Source organism: Diceros bicornis, chromosome 3, assembly GCF_020826845.1.
Source record: "Diceros bicornis minor isolate mBicDic1 chromosome 3, mDicBic1.mat.cur, whole genome shotgun sequence".
Taxonomy (NCBI): domain Eukaryota; kingdom Metazoa; phylum Chordata; class Mammalia; order Perissodactyla; family Rhinocerotidae; genus Diceros; species Diceros bicornis.
The window spans coordinates 59,833,644-59,857,046 of record NC_080742.1 but is presented as its reverse complement, the minus strand read 5'-3'; the positions used below and the strand labels follow the sequence as shown (position 1 = coordinate 59,857,046).

General features: G+C 40.0%; 1 protein-coding gene across 1 annotated transcript in view; it reads left to right on the top strand.

Annotated features, from left to right (window-relative positions):
• The window catches only part of AOAH (acyloxyacyl hydrolase), a 187,562-nt gene that overhangs the window by 97,484 nt on the left and 66,675 nt on the right, over window positions 1-23,403 (top strand). Inside the window, exon 12 of the mRNA XM_058528289.1 lies at window positions 10,446-10,537. Within this exon, the coding sequence (XP_058384272.1) occupies window positions 10,446-10,537 (92 nt within the window). The remainder of the gene's footprint in view (window positions 1-10,445; window positions 10,538-23,403) is intronic.

Genomic DNA, 23,403 nt, shown 5'->3' with positions numbered 1-23,403 from the left:
GGGCACACACGTCCTTTAGGGGAACTTGACACAGGTGGCACACATCATGCTCTCACATACCCTATCGTCCAGAACCTAGTCACGTGGCCACACCAGGCTGCAGCAGAGGCTGGGAAGTGCACTCCCTGGCTGGGCAGTATGTGCCCAAATAACACTGGGGAGTTCTATTATTAAAGAGAGAGCAAATGGATAAGGGTAGACAACTGGAGCTCTAGAAGAGAAAAGCAGTCTCTAGCCTCAAGGAGCTTAAAGTCTAATTGGGAAGATAGACAAGTAAACTCGCAATTATTATAATAACCTTAAGTAAATATTACCATGTGTTTACCAAATGCCAGACATTGTACTTAGCGTTATCTCATTTAATACTGAAGTGACCCTATTGTTGTGTGTATTTTACAGATAAAGAAAAGGAGACTTAGAGAGGTTAGCCAGCTTACCCAAGATAATGCAGTTAAACATGGAACCCAGATAATAGCTGAGTCTGTCAGACCCTAGAGCAAAAGTCAGCAAACTATGGCCCTTGGGCCAAATGTGGCCCTCCACCTCTTTTTGTAAATAAAGTGTTAATAGAACACAGCATGCCCGTTCATTTACACATTGTCAATGGCTACTTTTCCAATGGCAGAACTGAGTAGTCACGACAGAGACCAAATGGCCTGCAAAGCCTAAAATATTTACTGTCTGGCCTTCTACAGAAAAAGTTTGCCTGCTCTGCCCTGGTGCTAGCATGTTAGGTGCAATTAGCTAAGCATGCGCAAAGTGTGTGGAAAGCCAGAGGAGGGCGCCTCACAGGGGAAGGCCAGGGCAGTCAAGGAAGTCGAGAGTCAGCTAATGCTTGACCAATCAGTAGCAATTGATCAGTAAAGACAGTGGAGTAGGAGGAGGAGCTTGTGATGAGGCCTGGAGGTCTGAGGGGCCTGCAGGTGGTTGAGAGAGGTAGGAGAGGTGGGGCTGTGAGAACAGGCTGGGGCCAAGGGTGGTGCCATGTGGAGGATGACACTGAATAGCTACAGTAGCCTGTAGAGCAGCATTTCCCAAATCTGACCGTTCACTGCAGCCGTCTAGGGCACTTATTAAAAACAAGGATTCTAGAGCCCCACCACAAACCTATCCAGACAGGATCCATATTGTAAAGAAGTTCCTGAGATTCACTGCTGAAGATGGTGGGGGAAGAGTGAGGAGGCAGGGACCCTGGTCAGAGGCTGCGGCAGAAACCCAAGGCCATCGTACATGCAAGCTGGAAGGATAGAAGCAGCAGGGTTTGTGACAGTGTCTTGGTATAAGATGAAAGAGGGGAGAGGAAGAAAATGAGATCATTTTTTATGAGCAAAATAGTGGGGAGTGCGAGCGCCCTTTGGGCCTGGTCATTGGGTGCCCCAGTGACGGCTGCCCCTGTTCTCACCTCTGTAGCTTGACTGTGGACTTTGAGCTTCTTCCAGTCTAGCACTGGATGTTACCTCTCAAAAAAGGAAAACTACCCCACCCTCGACAAATGGCAGTCTGTCTGCTTCAGAAATGACCAAACTTTTACAAAATCCAAGGAAGGTGTCCAAAGGATGGACATCTATGGTATATACCCCTCTTTGCCCCTCTCTAGACCTTAGAGGAGTTATTTTTTCTGTTTGTGAAAGAATTTGTTTCACTAGCCCCATGAAAGAATTGACTTGTGATTATCTTTGTGTAAAAGCATAACATTTTAAACTCTTGTTTTCTCGCTTTTATGAATTTGGATATTGTTCTCCGATCACTCTGGAAATAATGATGGATGGAATTGAATTCTATAGAAAAGGTCCCACTGCACAACGGATTTTCATTTGGTATGGGGTAGTTAGGTAAATGCATCCCTCGACTCACTCATTGAATAAATAAATCATGGGGTTACAGCTTAAGTAATAAATAATAGACAAGGGGAAAGGAAGAGAATAAGAGGAGCTGACAAGGTAAAAAAATAAAAATAAAAAGAGCTATATTCAGGCAAAGTGATGAAAGATTGTTGCCTTCTATTCTGTCCTCTTTATATTTGCTGGTCATATTTTGCTAGAATTCTTGATTTGACTACTTTCTCACTGCCCCATAAGTTTTTGGATGGCATAGGGTCAAAGATGAAATGCTATACCTTTTCCTTGAAACTTATTTAGCTCAAGTTGAAGTTTAAATGTGCTTTGAATGGGCATCATCCCAGGAGCTAAGCAGTTATTGTTACTGGTCTACTTGTATGCAGTATGTTTTAAGCTGCTGAATTTGGGGGTAATTTGTTACATAGCAATAGATAACTGGCATACTTGGTGTTTGGGGGTTTGTTGAGAGGGGAGTTTGTGATCTTCCTTGTACATAATATGATGGATTTGGCCTTGGGGCTTTGCGTATGATATTGCCAATGCTTAAACTCTTTTTCCCCCACCACTTTTGATCTGGGTCCCTCTTACTAACCTTACAGGACTCACATTGGGTAACATTTCTTTCCAAATTCCTTCCCCAAACCCCCACATGTGGGATAGGTGTCCTTTCTCTTACCCTGGACTTCCCTTTCAATACCACTAACAGCTAATTTTTATTGAGCACTTACAACTCTAAACTTTATGAATGGATTATCTTTTTTAATCCTCTCAACCACCCAATGAGATAGGTGCTATTATTAGTCCATTTTATAGACAAAGAAACTGAAACATAGAGGAGTTAAGGAAAGCCTTCAAGGTCACCCAGCTGGGAAGTGTTTATTTTCTGTGCCCCTCTAGACTGTGAAAATCCTTCCAGAAAGAAGGAACTCATGAGCTCCTAGTACAATGGTCAACAGAGTGTCCAGGACATGCTGGCACTTGATGTGTTTCTTTCTGTCTCTGTGTGTGTCTCTCTCCACATGTTTAATGAATTATAGGGCCCCAGGGAGCTCAATAGGATCCTCATCCCACTGCACATGGGATTCTAAAGTTCACTAATCAAACTCAGATTTAAATTACATTCTTGAAGTTATGTATATCAAAGCATTCGCTTGTGCGAACAGTGCTGCCTGATTTGGTTAAGCCTGAGATTACAGAGGCAGAAAACAGATGATACATTCTCTCCCCATTCTCCCAGAACTTCATCTGCTGGGCCCTACTGGAAGATAAACCTCCAGGTCAGCAGCGTGTGTTGTTCTCTGTGGCTGCCTTTCCCCAGCGTGTCAGCCAGAGCAGGCCCTGGGAATATGTGAGTGGAGTGTGTACATAGGTGTCTGTGTAGGGTCACATATCATTTCAGTATTTATCCCAAAAATACTCATTCTGCACTCTTCATAAGTTATGCATGGCTTCCATAGAGAAACAGAGGAGGAAAAGATGGTAGCAACCCCTGAGTTATCTGTGGATTTCTGAACTTTTTACCCAAAGCAGTGTCTGAGAGACCATTGTCTTAGCAGGTAACCAGGAAGCCTCATTTTCAACAACTAGCAAACCCAGCTTAGCCAATTTTGTGATTCCATAAGATTTGACAGCTTCAGGGAAAAGCAAGGACCAGATACAAGTGGGCTATTAAAAGCTGAGGTTCTTGAGGATCCCTGCTGCCTCCAAGCCTCTCCCTTCCTAGTTCCACAAGATCCTGGGTTCAAATCCCAGCCCCACTATTTACCAGCTCTGTGACCTTGACAAGTCATGCAAACTCCCTCTGAGTTCTTTTCACCATGGTTTTCCTGGGCCCTGCACTGCCCAGGGTAAGGGATTCTTCCACAAACAGAAAATACGGAAATCCTCCGCAGACCAGAACGAGTAACAGGAAGTGTCATCATAAAAAGGGCTTTTGCAATACCCCTCATTATGTTGAGGCATGGTCATTTAATGTACTGCTGTTCATCCTAAGCCTGGGTACTTGTTCTTTTTTGGAAGTAATATTCAGCATCTGATACATGGTAGTTGCTCAAAAAGTGTTTGTGGAAGAGAGTGAGGAAGGAAGAGAGGGAGAAAGACTAATCCTTGCCTCACAGAGTTGTTGAGTGAAGTTAAACAGTTTGTGTAAGTTTCCTGTCCCAGTGGCTGGCACATAAGGGGAATTCAATATTAGTTCCCTCCCCTACTCTGGCTTAAAATGCAAAAGTTTCTGGGAAACATAGCACATTCAAGCCTCGTGAATGGGTATACATTCATGTATAGGATTTTTTCACATATCAAAGCCTGAAGAAATGGGACCAGAGCAAGAAAGTTTGCGTGAGGGTCAAGGACGGCTCTTAAAGTTTCATAATTTGATATTACCATAAGAAAAGGCGCTAAGGGAGTGGGGAGTGGGGGGTTGAGACTGAGACGCAGGGTGGCCTGAGAAGGCAGGAGGCAGTCTGGTGGCACTGTGGGATTGACAGAAGTAAAGCAAGAGGAAAGGCTCCCCTACGCCACCTGCAGGACAGGTGGAGTACTGGCAGACCTGCAGGACTGGGAGACCTGTGGTCCCAATGCTAAACAGACAGCCATTGTCTCCGATTCCCTGACCTTGAGACTCTTGCTCCATTATCCAAAAACAACCTAGAAGCTCTTTTCTTCTTTGGGTAAACAACAAAACCTGTCTGCTTTGAGAGTTTAGTTCCTAGGAAATAAATACAACAAGACGTTTAACTGATGATGATATTTTTCATATTTTTTCCAACAGCAGTTAGCTGCAGATTCCTCCAGGTTCCTTTGTACTATATGAAAATAATCAATTTAGGTCTAACCCAGTTAAGAGCATTGGAAAAGGGAATACTCTGTGCACATTGTCCACAGCGTTGCTGGATGCGGAAGACTCAAATGTAAACAGTGAAACAAAGGCACCAAGAATATTCCCTTTGTCATTGGAAGACTGGCAGAACCAGAAGAATGTGTGATGGATGTCTATCTTTGTCTTTGTCTTTTACTCTCTTTGTCTCACTTAAGAAGGCTTTAAGAAACTCAAATATGAGTTGCTTGTTGAAGCTAGGGCTTAAAATATTCCCAAATCCTTAGTATCATATTTACTAAATAGTCATTAAAAATGAGAACCACTGGGGTTTCTCAGTGTGTGGAAATACACACAATGCACATACACACATACACAAAGTAATGTTAAATTAAAACGTTACACAAAAATAGTGTACACATGCCCATCACAACATAAAAACACATATAGGGGCCAGCCCGGTGGCGCAAGCGGTTAAGTGCGCGCGCTTCGCTGCGGTGGCCCCGGCGTTCGCTGGTTCAGATCCTGGGCGCGCACTGACGCACCGCTTGGCAACCCATGCTGTGGCGGCATCCCATATAAAGTGGAGGAAGAGGGGCACAGAAGTTAGCCCAGGGCCAGTCTTCCTCAGCAAAAAAAGAGGAGGATTGGCAGATGTTAGCACAGGGCTAACCTTTCTCACACACACACAAAAAAAAACCACATATATAGTATTGATAAAATCAGAAGAAAATTTGAAGCAATGCAATATTTGACTTACTACTCATTGAGTTCCTGGAGCTGTCTACAAATTTGGAAAATTTTTCTTGGTGAATATTAAGTCTTTCCACATATGTACATTTAAGGTACATTTAAGATAAGTTTCCTGAGAATATAAATGCTCAGGAGGAATAAGCAGGAGTTGATGAGGGAGATCTTAATTTGCATTTTTCCTGCCTTAAATGCCTGAAATATCTTGGGTATAATGTTGCATGAATAAGGCTTTTAGTGTTTAATGTGATATGACTTAAACATTTTCTCTTTTTGCTAGGGTCTATAAAACATTTGCTATTAATGGCTGGTACTTATCATTTTTATCTACCAAATTTACTAAGGAAGAAAAAATATGTCAAGGCTTCCAGTTATCTGCTCAAATCTTTTCTCTGATCTGGCAATAAACTTCACTCCTCTTAAACCTGGGACAATCTACTTAGAAAGGGACACTAGCTGATCTGTCCTAAACAAGATTACATTACATAGTGTGGGGCTTCTACGTGTCAACCTGCTTCTCTCTCTGTCTTTTGATCCTCCCAATAGTTTTGTAGAAGTAGATAGGGGAATATTCTACAGCCATCAGAGATACTGAAATTGAGACACTGGTAAAGCTACATCTTCCCTGATTTTGCACAGCCAGGAGTAGTAAAACCTCGCCACAACACCATAAATGGAGTCTAAAACATTTAACCAGGAAACACAGATACGCATTATTTCAAGGTTAATCAAATAACCAGGGTAAACCTATGTAGCTGACCTTCCTGGCCCTTCCAGGGCTCCAGCTGTGGGATACAGACCCACCCTGGTCCAGCTGTGATTCAGCACCAGCTTAAATCCTAATAAGGATGATTCCAGGGCCGGTTGGGGCTTCTTGGAGAGCAGCAAGGAGTCCAGGATTCTCCCAGATAGTTGACGCCCATTTCTTTAGGTTGATCCAGAGAGACTGAGCTGGGAGGACGCTGGGGACATGGAGACCCCACTTCCCAACACAGAGTTGCTGGCCATTTTCTCAACTGTCCTATCCCCCCCTCAATATCTCCTTTTCCCCCATCCAGGAGATAAGAATTTTATGGCCCTCCCCTGATTGAGAATGGGGGCTGGATGGAGTATCTAATGTGTCATATCCAAACCATGGAGTTGTACTGTGTTTGTAGAGCCACAAGTAGAAGTCAGGTCTCCTGATTCCTAAAGCAAAGCCTTTTCCCTACTTTGCTGGCACACTTCAGAACAAGCATCCCCTCCGTTATTATTCCAGGCTGCAGCAAGCATCAGACACACTTCCTATGCCAGCAGAATTCTTGTCTAACTCCTTCCTGTGAAAGGAAGAGCAGGCCCATCAGAATCAAAAACCTAGTCCCATACCCAGTTTCCCAAATCTGGGGTCATCATTGTGCGGATGACTGAGAAAAAGGTGAGAGATTGGTGTGGGGGAGTGTTGTATCGCTCTTAATTTTTAACATGTTTTACAGGTTGCTGACTTACTTAATACAGCTCATAAATTCTGCCTAGATCTCACAAGCCACTTGCTTACTCACTATCTTGGCTTAACATATCTTATAAGTTTCATCCATTCTATTTGTTTTTCTTGTCTTCTCTAGCAGAATTGAATATTTTCAAATCCTACAGCAAACACACATAAGCAGAAAGACCTAGTGAAAAAAATAAGATAAAAAACAGAGACAACATTTGATTTATAGTGGCAGGAGAAATAGAAATCAAAATAGAGAGTAGCTGAGTCACAGTAATGGCAGAGTTTTGAGCAGAAATGAGCGGGTGCCTCCTGCTAAGGGGTGACAAGTACCAGTCACTGGAACTGAATGGTCCTCTGAGACCTATTGGGAGCCTCCTCTCCATGAGTTTGTTTCTACTCCTTTGTATTAATTATAAATCGTAATTAATACAGCCGTCTCCAAGAAGGCATCCTTCCTGACCACCCTCCTCCCACTTCCAGCCCTCACTGTGCTGGAAATCACACTTGGGATAAGAATAAGGATAAGGACCTTGGGATTTGCATGTGGAGGAGGAGGTGATTGAGAAAGGGGGAGTGGAGGAAGCTCGCAGAGCCGTGGAAAATAGTGCAAGGCACCACAGGATAACTGCTATGTGTGAACATATTTGTTTGCGATATGACTTGTTTTGAGAAGTACATCAACATAGCAGAAGGGTTCATATCTTGGCCTCCTGAATAAAAAGAACTACAAGCAAATTGTCCAATTCAGGCCTTGTCATAGATTCCTAGGGCTGCCATAACAACGTACCACAAACTAGGTGGCTTAAAACAACAGAAATTGGTTGTCTCACAGTTCTGGAAGCTAAAAGTCCAAGATCAAGATGTCGGCAGAATGGTTCCTCTTGAGGGATCTGAGAGATAATCTGTTCCGTGCGTTTCTTCTAGCTTCTGGTGAGCACTGGAAATCCTTGGTGTTCCTTGGTTTGTAGAAGCATCTCTCCAATCTCTGCCTCTATTATCACATGACCTTCCCCCTGTGTCTGTGTCTCTGTGTCTCTCCTTCCTCTCCTTATAAGGACCCCAATCATATTGGCTTAGGGACCCACGCTGCTCCAGTATGACCTCATCTTAACTAATTACACCTGCCATGACCCTATTACAGATAAGGTCACATTCTGAGGTGCTGAGAGTTAGGCCTTCAACATAGCTTTTTGGGTAGACAATTCAACCAGTAATAGTCCACAGTTGAGAAATATAAATTTTATTTTATTTATTTTGAGTACTCATTCTCTATCACTCTGATAATAGGAAGATTACTTGAGTTTTGAATTTTTCCAAGCTTAGAGAATCATGGCAGATTCCATTATAAACATATGACACACAGTGTTAACAGTGCTTATCTAACAGCAGTTATCTCTTGAGGGGAGGTGATGGGGGACTTTCATTTCAACATGTAAATCAATATAATGTTTGAATTTTTGTAACAAACATGTATGGCTTTGTAGTCAGAAAGGAAACAATAAAGATATATTTTCAAGTGGTTAGTGAGAGAAAAGTGTGGCTTTTCCTTCCTTCACAGCCTCTGGAGTCAGATTCTCTTTAGGAGACAGGGCAAGGATCATCGTGGGTGACAAAGCGAGCAGGGGGCAGGGCGGTATGCCATTTGTAAAATCATACTCAATGCTACAATTGCTTTGATGTGATTTATCTTTAGACATTTTTTACCTTTAATTTATTTTTTTAAGATAACATTAAAGGGGAACTCAAGGTTTTCATGTTCATCCAAAGGGGGCGTGGGTTGTCAATGTTGAGAAACACAGGGACACATGGAAGAGATCACACTACACACCTGAGAGAAACTGCCCCCTGCAGCCAAGCATTGAGGTTTCCTGTCAGCCAAGGCAAAAAGGGAACATTGGCTTTCAGAGTTTTTATCCAAACAAGGATTCTCAGGTAAAATACAGGATACCCAGTTAAATTAGAATTTCAGATAAACAATGAGTAATTTTTTTAGTGTAAGTATGTCCCACACAATGTACACAATAACTAAAAATTATTCCTTGTGTACCTGAAATTCATTTTCTTTTTTTTTGTGTGTGAGGAAGATCAGCCCTGAGCTAACATCTATTGCCAATCCTCCTCATTTTTTTCCCCCAAAGCCCCAGTAGATAGTTGTATGTCATAGTTGCACATCCTTCTAGTTGCTGTATGTGAGATGCCGCCTCAGCATGGCTGGAGAAGCAGTGTGTCGGTGTGCTCCAGGGATCCGAACCAGGGCCGCCAGTAGCAGAGCGTGCGCACTTAACAGCTAAGCCACGGGGCCGGCCCCATCATATTTATTTTTTTAATTTTGGTAAAATACACATAACAGAAAATTTACCACCTTACCCATTTTTAAATGTATAGTTCAGTAGTGTTAAGTATATTCAGATTGTTGTTCAAGCAATCTCCAGAACTTTTTCATCTTGCAAAACTGAATCCCTATACCCACTAAACAGCGATTCCCCATTCCCCTCTCCCCCCAGCCCCTGGGAACCACTTTTATACTTCCTGTTTCTATGAGTTTGTCAACTCTACTCATATAAGTGAAATCATACAGTATTTATCTTTATTGTGACTGGCTTATTTCACTTATCATCATGTCCTTTATCCATGTTGTATCATGTATCATAATTTCCTTCCTTTTTAAGGCTGAATAATATTCCATTGTACGTATATACCACATTTTGTTTATTAAAACTCAAATTTATCTGCGTATCCTGTATTTTTATTTGCTAAATATGGCAGCCATTTTCCAAACACATTAGTCTAGATAAGCTTTATCTAGAAATTAGACAAGAGGAGGGGTTTATCCCAGAGGTCATTTATAAAAGGAACAATAAGGGGACATAGGTGGCAACATTTTTCTTTCGTGATTTTGCACAAGCCATAGTAATGTGGTTCAGATGAATCCTAATTTTGTCAACACTTCATGTCAGCAGCTCTTGAACTAGAGTCTGTGCAAGAGTTGCAGGGGGTCTGTGAACCCCTTGAAATCATAGGCCATTTTTGAGTATATGTGCGTTATTGTGAGGGAACAAACCATAATTAGATTTTCAAAGGTGTCTGAGACCCCTAAGGAGGTCAGGAGGCGCCACCTTATTGACTAAGGGCAAGGCTTTGAATTCAGGCAAGACATTTTTGCTGAAGGCTTGGCCATTATTACTTTTAAAGCAATTGATTTCATGAACACCTAAACTAAAATATGGAGAAAATCTCAGCAAATTTAAAAGAGTGGAAAGTTTACCAGTCTACTGAAGCATCCCTGTCAATGAAGGATGAGTATGAGCTGCCATGCATTCTGCCTCTTTCACAAAAGCTGAATGGAAGCCAGTTCACGAGTGATGCTGATCTTTGCGAATTTTCTGACGATGGTGAAAGTTAAGAGGCATATGCTTTAAATGCCAAAAGTCTTTTAAGAAAGAGATTAAGAGAGAGGATGAGAGAGACAGACAGACAGATAGAGAACAATACCTAAGCAATGGATAATCTTACCACCTGTAGAAAACAAATGACCAATTTGATAATTACCACTTTATTTTTTCTTTAGAAATCCTTCTTGAATTTACCAACAGCTGTTACTGATGAGCTAGACTGGCCCCAACTCTCTGGCGTTACTGGATTTCTGAACTCCACTAGTGGGTATGTATGTTTGCACATCCTCAAACGTCTCAATATATCTGTGTAAGGAAAGAACAGGAGATGGGGCTTGCTCCCAAGATGTTGAAATGAGAATTATTAGGAATTGCTTATAGAACATGAATGACATGCAACAAACTCACTACTGACGTAGAGTCTATCACGCAGCAGGATGTAATGCAAACTGTATTTTATCAGTGCTGGCAAGGAGGGAGTATTCTTGCTGCAGGACCTCTAGAGTTGACATCTGATAGAAAATACTGAAACACATCGCTGAATTTTTCTGATTCAAGGGACAAAGAAGTTTAGTAATTATTTACTCTCAGAAAGTAATATTTATAAAGGTAATAGCTAAAATTAATAGGCAGTCTCAAGGTCCTGCAATCATTCTGGTTTTAATGCCCAGGATTTGAAGGCAGAGACAACGCATGGCGAGTCTGAGTGACACACAAACCCAATTTGCTGTGTGTGATCGGTTGTTGACTCAGGGCCTGGGAACAGCCATTTCTAGTTTTAGCACCTCATATTTTTAATTTGATGGAGGACATTGCATACCATGAATAATTTATTTGATTATTATCTTTACTTCTTCATTTAAAAAATACTTATTGAATACTTACTACCTAATCAAGCAAAGATGCTATAGATGCTATAGATTTAAATAAGGCTTGTCCCATCTCTGCAGTCAGTTACAACCAAGTAGGGCAGATGAGACAAATGTACAAATAATGGTAATATAAGATAGATGTGCCAAAACACAACTCTCAATCCAGAGCTACAGGGTTCATTGGAGGAAGAATTCATGGAAATGATCAACAGCCAGCTCCTTTTGGAGTGTTAGGCAAGAGGCCCAAACTCTAAAGATTTAGGAGATTGGGATGATTAAAGAGGTAGAGAAGAAGCTTGGAAAAATAACCAACTTTCAGGAAATCGTACTCATGTTTATGCAGGAATCATTTGTGACTATAAGGAGATGCGTTTTCAAGTTTAGGTGTAGATTTTCAAGTTTAATCGTGTAAAAAATATTAGGCTAATCCTGTCAGTGTAATAATACTAACAGTATCAATAATAGAGATAGTGAGAGGTCACCTTCATGAGGCATTTACTTAATGCCAAGCACTGTACCAAGTGTTATATATACCGATTTCTCATTTCATCTCTTTGTGAGGTAGGTGATATTATCTTCTGCGTTTCGCAGTTGAGAAATCTAAGGATTAAGTAGATGGTTAAGAAACTTGACCAAAGCCACACATTAATAAAAAGTGGTGGGATCGGTCAACATGGAACCTTGTGTCATAATGTACCAGAGAGTAATTTGGTGAGCAAGGGCCCTCCTGGCCCATAACTCCCAACCTTTACCTGCTGTTTTTATTCTACCTGCAGTAACATGGCTCCCCTTAGCCATTGTCCCTTTGTTTGTGAGCATAACTATGGGATGGGGAAATGATTAAGAACCAAAGAAGCCCTCCCCATGTGGAAATGTGGCATATATTGTTTCAGATGTCAATCATGTGCCTGTTATTCTTTCCTACAGTCCCTAAACTTCCAGCAGTCGGGGGCCCCTTGAGCCCCCTCCTCAGCCCCTCTTTCCTCAGCTGCAGTTGCTATTGTCTTTGTCACCTGGACCACGTCCAGAGATAGCCTGGCTAAAGCAGCCTTCCAGAAGAGAGAGTCTTGTTTATCTTCCCACTGTCAACATTGGAATTGAGAAAATAATATTTAAGTGTTCTCCACCCAGTCCAGCTATCTGCATATAAAAATACCTGGAAATTTCTCTAAATCCAGGCTTTTATGACAATAACAAAAAGAATTAGTTATGAATCAGAAATGGATACAGTCTACTGTACTTTTAATGGAAGCTTAGCTTACATATGAACCCTATAAAACTCGGCTACCTTTTGACCTAAAGCCTCACGAAGTTGCCATGGAGAAAACACCAGTCTGATGTTTAAAATGAATGGCCAAATAGTTTAAATCTTCACTGGAGTCACACAAAGAATGAAAGAGGAGCCCATCCACCAGGCCCAGATAAACTGGTGAAAACTGGTTTCCTCATCTCTTTCCACTTATAGCTCACACTCACCAATAGTTGTCTCACATCTCCTAAAGCTAAAACTGGAGTTTGCCGAAAACTCCACCCAAACTTAGCTCCTACTCCCAGGCAGACTCTGTTCATTTGTTTTTAGTTTGTTTTTGTTGGGAGGTGACAGGAGAAGCCAGTGTCCCTCTTCCTTTCTGCATCTGTTCTGTCCTCAGACCAGGGGGTTACTCTCTCTCTTATCGATGTGAAATCCCACTAGCCCTCCCATCCTATAGCAGTTTCCACCCATCATCCTATCAGAGCCCAGCAGGCAGACAGATCTGCCTTAGAAGAAAGGCAGTGCGGTGAAAGGAAAAGGAAAAGTTGCAAGTCGTCTCACGTGGTTAATAACTCTTAGAGGGCTATGCAGAGAGATTCTGACATAGGAATCTATGGTTTCTGTCTAAGGAGGTGCACACCACAGCTGGCCATGCACCTGCCCTGCAGGGGCTTCTCTCTCTATGCATCTAGTTGTGTCTCTCGGAGTGCTCTTTTTGCCACCTGTTTCTGTGTACTGTGCCTGTGTTCTCTGCCACTCAGCTGGAATGGGAGGAATATATTCAACTCCTTTTGAGAGAAAGGGAAATTCCCTGTCTGGAATCTGAGTTGCAATGGATTCACCCATTAAGCAGGAACATAGCAGCATGACACTCCCTGTGTGTCACAATTCAGTATGTTCCTCACAGCAGTAGCTCCTGTTAAACTATCTCATGTTCTCACATAAACTATACCTGCAGATAATCGAGGCTAGGCCAATCTCTTCCTTAAAAGAATAAAGAGTTATAAAGTGTGAAAAAAATATTAATGAGAGATTAGCATACGATGGAGGTCCTCTTCTGGTGGAATCAGAAGAAAGAAAAGAATATTGACCTAGAAGCAGCATTTGTGAGCGATGTGGGCACCTTCCACCAACATTTTGAACAAGTGTCCCTTTGAGTCCAAATGCTTATCAACATGGGACAGAATTTTTGGATTTCTCTATTCAACTGAATCTCTAGAATGTGTTTCCTATTATCTGTGATCAGCCTCATACTTTGGATATTAACAATGTTCTTCAGAAAATGTACCTTTGAAAGCAAAAAGATGCGGTTCAGGAGAGAAGATGGTTGCTTTCCTCTCCTTCTTCCATTATACACTTCACTCCCTCAAAATTTAGTGGCTCTTTTATGAGATGAATGTAACTCTAACTGAAATTATGTGCATGCATTACAAGACAAACAGAACCCCTTAGATTTACAAATCTTTACGTCCTTCATTTGAGTTGACATCAACAAAATCTGTTCTCTTGACTTTCAGGCTTCAGAAAATTCAAAAAGCAATATCCCTTAAAACTCAGAAAGCAATTGAGTAGGTCCAAGGCAAAAAGGAAAAACGTCTGTGGGGTTGGTAGCTTAGGAGCTGGGAGCCTGGCAATAGGGAGAACTATAACTGTAAGTGGAAAGAAAAAAGTATTTTTAAAAGATTAAAAATAGTACTTCATGTTTAGATCACCTTCAACAGCAATCAATGGAACAGGAAAATCCTGTTTCAGTTAAAGAAGCCAAGGCCCAGTAACACATGTAGAAGGATGGGAAACAATACAAAACTTCAGGAAGGAATGACTTCTTGTTTAAAACCAATATCTAAAATTCCAGAGCCCCGTGAGTCAGTGTGGTGGAGTAGGAGGAAGACTGTGTTTGCAGGTACAAGTGTTCTGTTTGTCTGTGAGGCTCGGTGGGACATTTAGCATCCCAAGACCTCATGTATATGATGAAGTTGAGTGGCACCAGGTGATCTCTGAAGTTCTCTCTAATGTTCAAGTTTAGTGGTTATAGGGTGACATGATGTTTAAAGTCCACATCCTGCTTTGTGATGCTGCTTGATTTAGAAGCACTGAAGGAAACTGTTGGGGAGAGACGCTCCTGCTTCTCCCCACCAAACATGCTTTTCTCCATCTCTTAACTAACTGTACTTTGAGACAAGACACGGCTAATTTTATGGGTCAGAGCCTGAAATGTTGTAGGAACCATGTTTCATCAGGGCCAGGGTTATAATGCAATGAAGGTCGAGCTCATGCATAGTAAGCCCTGCATTGTGTGATATGGGTGCCTGACCAGCCATTAATTAAAATGGTACTCCAGTATTGTCCTTTGTGTGTACTGTTTCCTCCAAGAAAACCCCTGAGAAGGAAACAGGTGACTCCAAATCCTTAACAAAAATAACCACGTGAACCCAACCACATCTAACCTGAGCCTTTATGGTTGTCAAATTCCCTTCTTCTGAAAGTGGGGCTAAGAGTCGGTCCAGTCAGTGGAGTTCTGCGGGCTGGAGCTAAATGATAGAGAGCTTCTTCAAAGCTGAGGGGCTGGGAGGAAAAACAGGACATCAATTAGAGCTTTAAAAAAAAGATAAGTAAGAAGCTGAAGTTATCCACAAAAGGTCATGAAAGCCAAAAGAACCAAAAGCAATTATCAACATTACCATATTGAGCTGGAGAGATAAGAGTGAGAGCAGGTCAACATAAATGGGCATAAACTAGATGGAATTTTCTAGAGTAAATGTTGCTCCCTGTGCATCTGGCTTAAATTTGCTATATTGGACAGGAGACATAGCAAATGCTCAGAAAGGAATAAATGAAGCCATTGTTATAAGTGGCACAGTCATGCTCTTCAAGGACACTTAAACACACGTCTTTGGTGAGAAGTGTCCTAGAATCCCAGTTTTAAAGGTTATCTGTCCTCTCCCACCCAATAGACATTATACGAGAGAACAATTTTGAAAAGCAGTGTATAACTCCAAACCATGTCACCTAGGGCATTAAAAACAGAAAATTGAAGAGAAAGGATTTGCAGCTAAGATTTGCTAATCTAATTTCATGTTTTAAAAAAAAGACATGTAAGTACTAAACACTAATGGGCTTAATAACCTTATTAAATCCATTATTCAAAAATTACATGTGATATAATTGCAAATGATTAGCCATCTTATAATTACACCTTGCAGGGCAAATAATTATCCAGAGAGCTGGTCACTTGAAGGTGGGTGAGGCTGATTGGAGTGGTATATAGTCCATAGCACCAGTTCCCCAAGACCTGGGCAGAGGTCTCTAAGATGCTTTCCAGGGGTCCACAAGGTAAAAACTATTTTCACAAGAATACAAAAACAGAATTTGCCTTTTGCACTGTGTAGCCATTTTTACTGATGGTGCAAAAGCAATGGTGGGTAAAACTGCTGACATTTGAGCATGAATCAAAGCAGTGGCACCAATCTATATTGGCAGTCACTGTGGTCTTTGCCTCCACACACTCCTGATTTTTAAAAAAAAGAGGGAATATCTTTTCTTTAAAATGTTGCCTATGATCAGAAAAAATTATTAATTTTGTTAAATTAAATGCATGATTTTTAGATAATTTCATCTGATGAAATGGGAGGTATGCATAAAGCACTTTTGCTGCATAACAAGATGTGATGGTTGTGTAGGAGAGGAAGAAAATTCCTCTACCCACTCTAGGTCCTTCTGGCTGGGCTACAAATTAAATTTACATGAGACAGAATAACAGGAGTAAATCAAACAAAGCTTTATAACATGTATACATGGGAGACACTCAGGAAAACTGAGCAACTCACCAAAATGGCCGAGCTGCCAGTTTAAATATCATCTTCAGCTAAAGACAAAGGAGGATGTTGGAGGCAGTGGTTTGGGACTTCAAGGTGGAGGAAGGCAATTTACATGGAGATGGAAATGTAAATAGGCCAACTACAGACAATGTGACCTGAGAGACACGTTTTACATTACATTACAGTTATCTTATGGTATTAGCTCCTTCCTGGAACAGGCCTTTCTATTTTAAATTCTTTTAGGCAGTTGTGGGGGAGGTCAAAGTTTCTTTCAGAGTCTTTTGGTCTTAAAAATAATCAAGCCAAAGAGACACATTTTGGGGTGGCCAATTCTGATCCCCCACAGTCCTGCCTTTGAAACTTTAAGAAGTTTCACAGTCCTTTGAAACTTTAAGAAGTTTCATAGTCCAGAAGCTGAGTTGGTAGATTGTTTAATCTCGCTGAACACATTTCTTTGTCCTGATAATAGATCAGTCCAGTTAAATTCATTTTAGAAGGCGGTGATGCAGGTGAGCTTCCAAAGTTAGGCCTATATTGTGGAAGCAAGCAATTAGGTATTTAATGAGAAGGATTTCTATGGAAACAAAAAGAGAAACAAGGTTAATAGTTGAAGCAAATTATAAACCAGTTTCTGAGTCCAGGGAACAGCCAATCAAGAAGATTTCTAGATGTCAGTGTCAAAGCATCTTTTGCAGCTTAAAATGTCCCTGACGATGTCATTGAGTGTTCAGGTATCCTTTTGAGTGGCTTATATAGCAAGACGCATGTTATTGTGGTAATCTTTACAAAGTTTATATCAAGTTATCCAACTTCAGTTTACAGGGCTTCAGGAACAAGGGTGATTACAATTCTCAGTGATTTCAAATAAAAATGATGGAAAATATTGAAACCATTAGTTTGGAGATTTGTAAACAGATGTTTCAGGAGACTAGAAGAATTCAGGATCCAGTCTAGTTTATAGGTAGAAAACAAAATCCTCAAAGACAATTAACAGAACTAGGATCTAATATCCACAAATGTGTACTACAGTTTTTACTGAAATATAATTTTTCTCTCTAAAATAACCCTCATTTTTACCAAAGACAGCCAAATTAAGACTAACTGAGGGCCGGCCCCGTGGCTTAGCGGTTAAGTGCTCATGCTCCGCTACTGGCAGCCCAGGTTCGGATCCCGGACACGCACCGATACACCACTTTTCCGGCCATGCTGAGGCCGCATCCCACATACAGCAACTAGAAGGATATGCAACTATGACATACAACTATCTACTGGGGCTTTGGGGAAAAAAAGGAGGAGGATTGGCAATAGATGTTAGCTCAGAGCTGGTCTTCCTCAGCAAAAAAAGAGGAGGATTAGCATGGATGTTAGCTCAGGGCTGATCTTCCTCACACACACAAAAAAAAAGACTAACTGATTTGTAAAGTAAGTCTAGTTTCAATAAATTTGACTCAATTATTTACATAAGTACAGCAAGAATAACAATTGATCATATAGGCTCTTTTAAATCTGCTTTGCTGGAACTTTTTATAAGGAATCTCAGATTGAACTTCAAAGGCCTTGAGGCCATGAAAGTCAAGGACTTATCAGACAAAGCCTGTAACACCTATAGATTTGGGTGAATTCTTCTCTTCTTTTGAGGTTCCCCAAAATTTTCAGGTTCCTTGCACCTGCCAGATAAGTGACCTTCCCTACTTACCTGGTAAGATTGTTGGGAACGCTGTAAACAAGGTACCAGGCCAATATTTCCAAGTGTATTTATTTCATAAAGTCCAATTTTTGTTCCTCAAAAGCTATCTGGTCATATCTGAGTCTGTGCATGTTTCTCTCATATATGACATTCCAGTCAAAGCTTTGGTAATATAATCAATGTTTCCAATTGTGTCCTGTTATAAGGAGAACAGATTCTTACTGAACTGATGCAAATAACTATATTGCCATGAAAATAACAATACTCAATCACGAAGAGTTTTCAAATTCTGGAGGGATCAGATAGGGAGAAAAAGATAAATGTTTCAATTATGTTTATAAAGGTATAATTTTACCAAATTGCTATAAGTCATAGTTAGCTTAAGAGAAAAGAGAAAAATTTTTCCTTAAATCTAAAAAAGCAAAACATTTTTAAAAATCAGCAATATTTCAAACAAGTCATAAAAATTTATAATCATCTTCATCAGTTCATTCAGTTCTGTGTAATTGTTTCTTGATGTTAATCTTGTTAGCAGTTTCATGCAATCATCAGTTTCTCCATTAGAATTCTATAATTTCTTACCCAGTTCAGTTTTATAATCTGAAAGTTTCTTAGAAACCTTCATTCCACAGTAAATATCAGAGTCCTTTCCATGAATCTCTCTGAAGATGAAAACATTTGCAAAAGCTCAGAGTAAAACAATAACTGTCTGTAAACAATAAAAGACTTAAAAATGGCAATTGACAAAGAAATTTGGTTAATTTTGTGACATACAACACTTCAAGATAACTAAAATTATGACTGATGACCAGGACAGATCAGAATTTTAGGAATGTTATATAATTTTTTAAAACTTATATCAATAACATTTACCCACCTAATATCATAGGTCCCTATGAAACAATGCTTAGTTATCCATTTAACAATGGTAACAATTAAAAATTTTCAAGTGAATGCAGAAAATTAAATAGCTGTAAGAAAAACCTTAGCACCTGTGATCAAAGACCTGATAAAAACAATATAGGAAACATAAAATCCCTACACTTCTGGTAGACCACTCAAAGAAAAACCCTTTCATAATCTCTTTATCAAGAGCAGACTAAAAGTTTAAGAAAATTATCCTTTAAGAGAGGGGGAAAAAACAAATTCTAATTTTGCACCAGCTTACTTCTGATATTAAAACTTATTTACTTAATTAGATTTATTTTAATCTTAGCTAACTTGACTACATATAAAACTCTTTCCTCAGGATCCTCCTCCACAAACCTTCTATAACTTTCTTTTTTTACATTTAGAATTTGTCCCTGCCTTCTTTTTTCCTCCTAGTACTGTAGGACAAATTTATCTTTATTAACCAAACAAACAAAAATATTTCCATTCTTTATAACTTATTTACTGAAAACATCTCACTTTTCTTAAATACAAACACATTTTCCTTAGTTTTAGTAGCTTTAATCACATATTAAAATTTTTAACCCTTAGAAACCTTAATTTCTAGTGAAAGCTAAGTAAGCAAGCAATTATGAACTTTCTTTTACGTTAGCATTCTGTTGCTTGGAAAATTTATAGACACTTTTCATAATTTCTAGAAACATACTTCTTTACAGTAAAATCTTTAATAAAATAGAAGACGTATATTAATAGACCCAAACATATTTTATAGTTTGTCTGTAATAAGAAGCCAAAAGTAGATAAACCAGATTTAGTAATTAATGTCTAATATCCTATCTTATTTGGAAATGATCTAAATACTCAATGAATTTTTATCATTTAACTTAACCTAGCAAAACTTAAAAGTTTCAAGTTACCAAAGAGATTTTGGAAGTTAAATACATGTCACAAACTATAATTATTGCTAAAAGTTTATCTGTTAACTCTTATCTCACTTACATTTAAATCATTTGCTCTCAACAATTATGTTTAAATTAGCCACAAAAACTTCATGAGACATTAGACAAAATTAGCTAGCATTTTAAGATACTTTTGCTGACAAATTTGACTGGGATAACATGAGCTTATTTAACTAGTAAACTCAGGCTGCATGTCTGCATCATATCCAATGCTGATAACTCTGAGGCCATGTCTACTTTAATCAAACCAACAAACTTAAACAAGCTTTTCACATACCAAAGATTATTTCATATCCCGTTAACTTGAAAGACATGTAAGCATTTACTTTAAATCAATTAAACAGAGGTCTTCATTTTGGCTATACCATCAGGAGGTGAAATATCACACATATGTAACATCCATATAGACATACACAAAAACACAGGTAGACACAGACAGAGACCTTACCATTTTGTTATGAATCAGGTGCAATACAAAACTCACTAGTTTCTGAGAAACGTTTGCATTTCAAAGATGGTTCTCAGGTCCTAGAGAAGATAGGAACAGAAAATCTACATCATAAAGGCATAGAGACAGCAGTCAAGTTTTCTTCAAGACGGACTGTCTGGTGCATATTTGCCTTATCAGTTTTTAATGTCTTTCTATCAGGGAAATTTTTAACCTAAGTGGTAAATCAAAAGGTTTTTATGTTCTAAAACTTGCAGGACAATGTATCACACCTTTAAAAGTCTACACAAAGCATTTAACAAAGGCCGTCTTTCTAAGTGTACAATTTAACCCTAGACCAATTTGCCTTGGGGGGTGGGGGGAAGCTTTTACTAACATTTTTATTAACACTTGATATTAGCCTCTAGTTTTTATCTCATATGGTGTGGGCTCAGGCAACCCCATTGACTTCCCTTTTGTAAGTTTAATTAACACTGTCTGAAGAGCAGATTTATATGCTGTCTTACAATCAGACATGGGAAACATTCCCTTTTCCCAGTGAGACACAATGTTTATCCCCACAATACAATCTATAATACAATCAAGCAAAAAGGGATATAGTCACTTCACATAAAGCCTGTAAATATATTAATTTTTCTACAAAATTTCATCTAAATTCCATCAACTCTTATACCTCCAATCATAGCTTTCATTAGGACTTTATCAATAGGTCCTGGTCTTATAATATTGGAGAAGTGAAGTATTCCCAGTCAGACGTTTTAAAACATACTCAGGCAAAGTTGATATAACCTCTTTATATAAAATTAGCTCAAACATTCCAACTTTTATACTTTTATCAATATTTATACCTTTACATTTTCTCAGTTTAATTGTAACCTTAGTCAGGGTCTTAAGGCTAGCCATTATTTTTTTTATTTCCTTTTTTAATTTGGCCTTTTTATAAATACCAATAAGACAATTATGATGAGAGCTCTCACAAGTTTTTTTCCCAATTTAGAAGTTTTTCCAATGTAAATGATCCATCGTCTGGCCACATTGATGAGTAGGATCTTAACAGTGACTCATACCAATAAGCTTAATCCTGGACGTAAGAGGTGTCCCCAAAAGAGATCCAGAAAGTTCACTCCCAAAAATAGTCTAAGAAGGCATATGCCATCGCTTCACAACAAGCAACGAAGGCTGAGACAGCAAAGGCCCCTTATAAAAGTAATTGGGACCCCTTACAACAAACTCCCCTGAGAGCTGACACAGCCAGACAAAGAAAGCATCTCCCAGAACCCCAGTCTACTCAACTGGCCACCAAGATGCATGCCAGTATATGCATCCTCCACAGGGCAGAGACCAGAAAGGTCACACAGCCAAGGTCTCAAGACACAGAACAAGACAAAAGAAAAACTTCATCTAATATGCACATTAACAGCTTTAGCTAAGCTTTGGGTCTCTTGGAGCCAGAATAATACATAGGAGGGATGTGCTGCAGGGTAGGGGATCATGTGTGCTTCACAGTGTGTGCTTTACAGAGTACCTAGTCATTTATCAGGCATTTTCTTGAAGTTGGCCTGGGGACCTGTGTCATCTACCCCATTCCATGACCAACTCATCCTTTCACAGGAGACTTCTTCAGGTGGCAAGTGCCCTAATGGCTCTTAACTGCTCGACACATGCCTGCCAAATTTGTGGCCTTTTTGGCTTCCAAGATGCCCTTAGCAACAGCATTCACCTCCTGCACACATTCCCAGACAACAGGCTTATAGAGATGCCTGTGTCTTATGACAAACAACAAAAAAGACAGAGACAAGGAAAAATAGTGACTATTTCTGGTAGGAAAAGGTTCAAGATCCAATGAGTACTCAACAAAATCCTAGAGTCACTGAGTCCAAGAAGCTAGCTTCACCAATATTTTCTCCTGTTAATCTTAATTTAGAAAAGGAAAAAAACCTCACCACTCTTGCTTCCATTGCACCCTGCAGGCAGAGATCTGGGAGACTGACGTGGTAAGAACTCTTACCTCTAGCTGGCTCTTGTCGGGGGTCCAGGATCTTTCAGCTGCAGTAGTCCAGGAGCGAGCATTATCCAGCCAGTGAAGTTTTATCCCAACCAAGTCACCAAACTGTAGGGAAGGAAGAAAATTCCTCTACCCACTTTAGGTCCTTCTGGCTGGGCTACGAATTAAATTGACATGAGAATAACAGGAGAAAATCAAAGAAAGCTTTTGTTAATGCAAAATAACCGATAACCATTCTATATATAAGAGAAATAAGGTGAGTTTACTTGAGCCAGAGTAAGGATTGTATCCCAGGAAGGCCTTAGAAAGTGCTCTGGAGAAGCATGGTTTTCAGTACAGTCTTATAGCTTTTTAGAACAAAGAATGTACGTTAAACACACCCAGGATACATTTTCGTCAAAATTTGAAAGAGGTATTCAGTCGCAAATTAGCAGGTCAAAATGATCATAATGTCAGGAAAGGGACTAATCCAGGCGTTACCAATAGGGCTTTACCAATAGGGCGTAGGAGGGGAAGTATGCATTCTTAAGAGAGTGCATTCTTTTTTTTTTTTTTAAAGTTTATTTATTTATTTATCCCCCCAAAGCCCCAGTAGATAGTTGTATGTCATAGTTGCACACCCTTCCAGCTGCCTCATGTGGGACTCGGCCCCAGCATGGCCGGAGAAGCGGTGCATCGGTGCGCGCCCGGGATCCGAACCCAGGCCGCCAGCATCAGAGCGCGTGCACTCAACCGCTAAGCCACGGGGCCGGCCCGAGAGTGCATTCTTTACTTTAATGGTTAAGCAGATGTACAATGTGTGTTTGATAGGCCATAAGTCAGGCTATTTAGTTCAAGCCGAATCAGTTTTGAACCTGAATAGTTACCCCATATACCTCAATATGTGAAAATCTCTTGTCATTTTATAACATGTATATACGGGAGACACTCGGGAAAACTGAGCAACTCACCAAAATGGCCAAGCTGCCGGTTTAAATATCATCTTCAGCTAAAGACAAAGGAGGATGTTGGAGGTAGTGGTTTGGGATTTCAAGGGAAAGGAAGGCAATTTACATGGAGATGGAAATGTAAATGGGCCAACTACAGACAATGTGACCTGAGAGACACGTTTTACATTACATTTCAGCTGTCTTATGGTATTAGCTCCTTCCTGGAACAGGCCCTCCATTTTAAATTCTTCTACGCAGTTGTGGGGGAAGTCA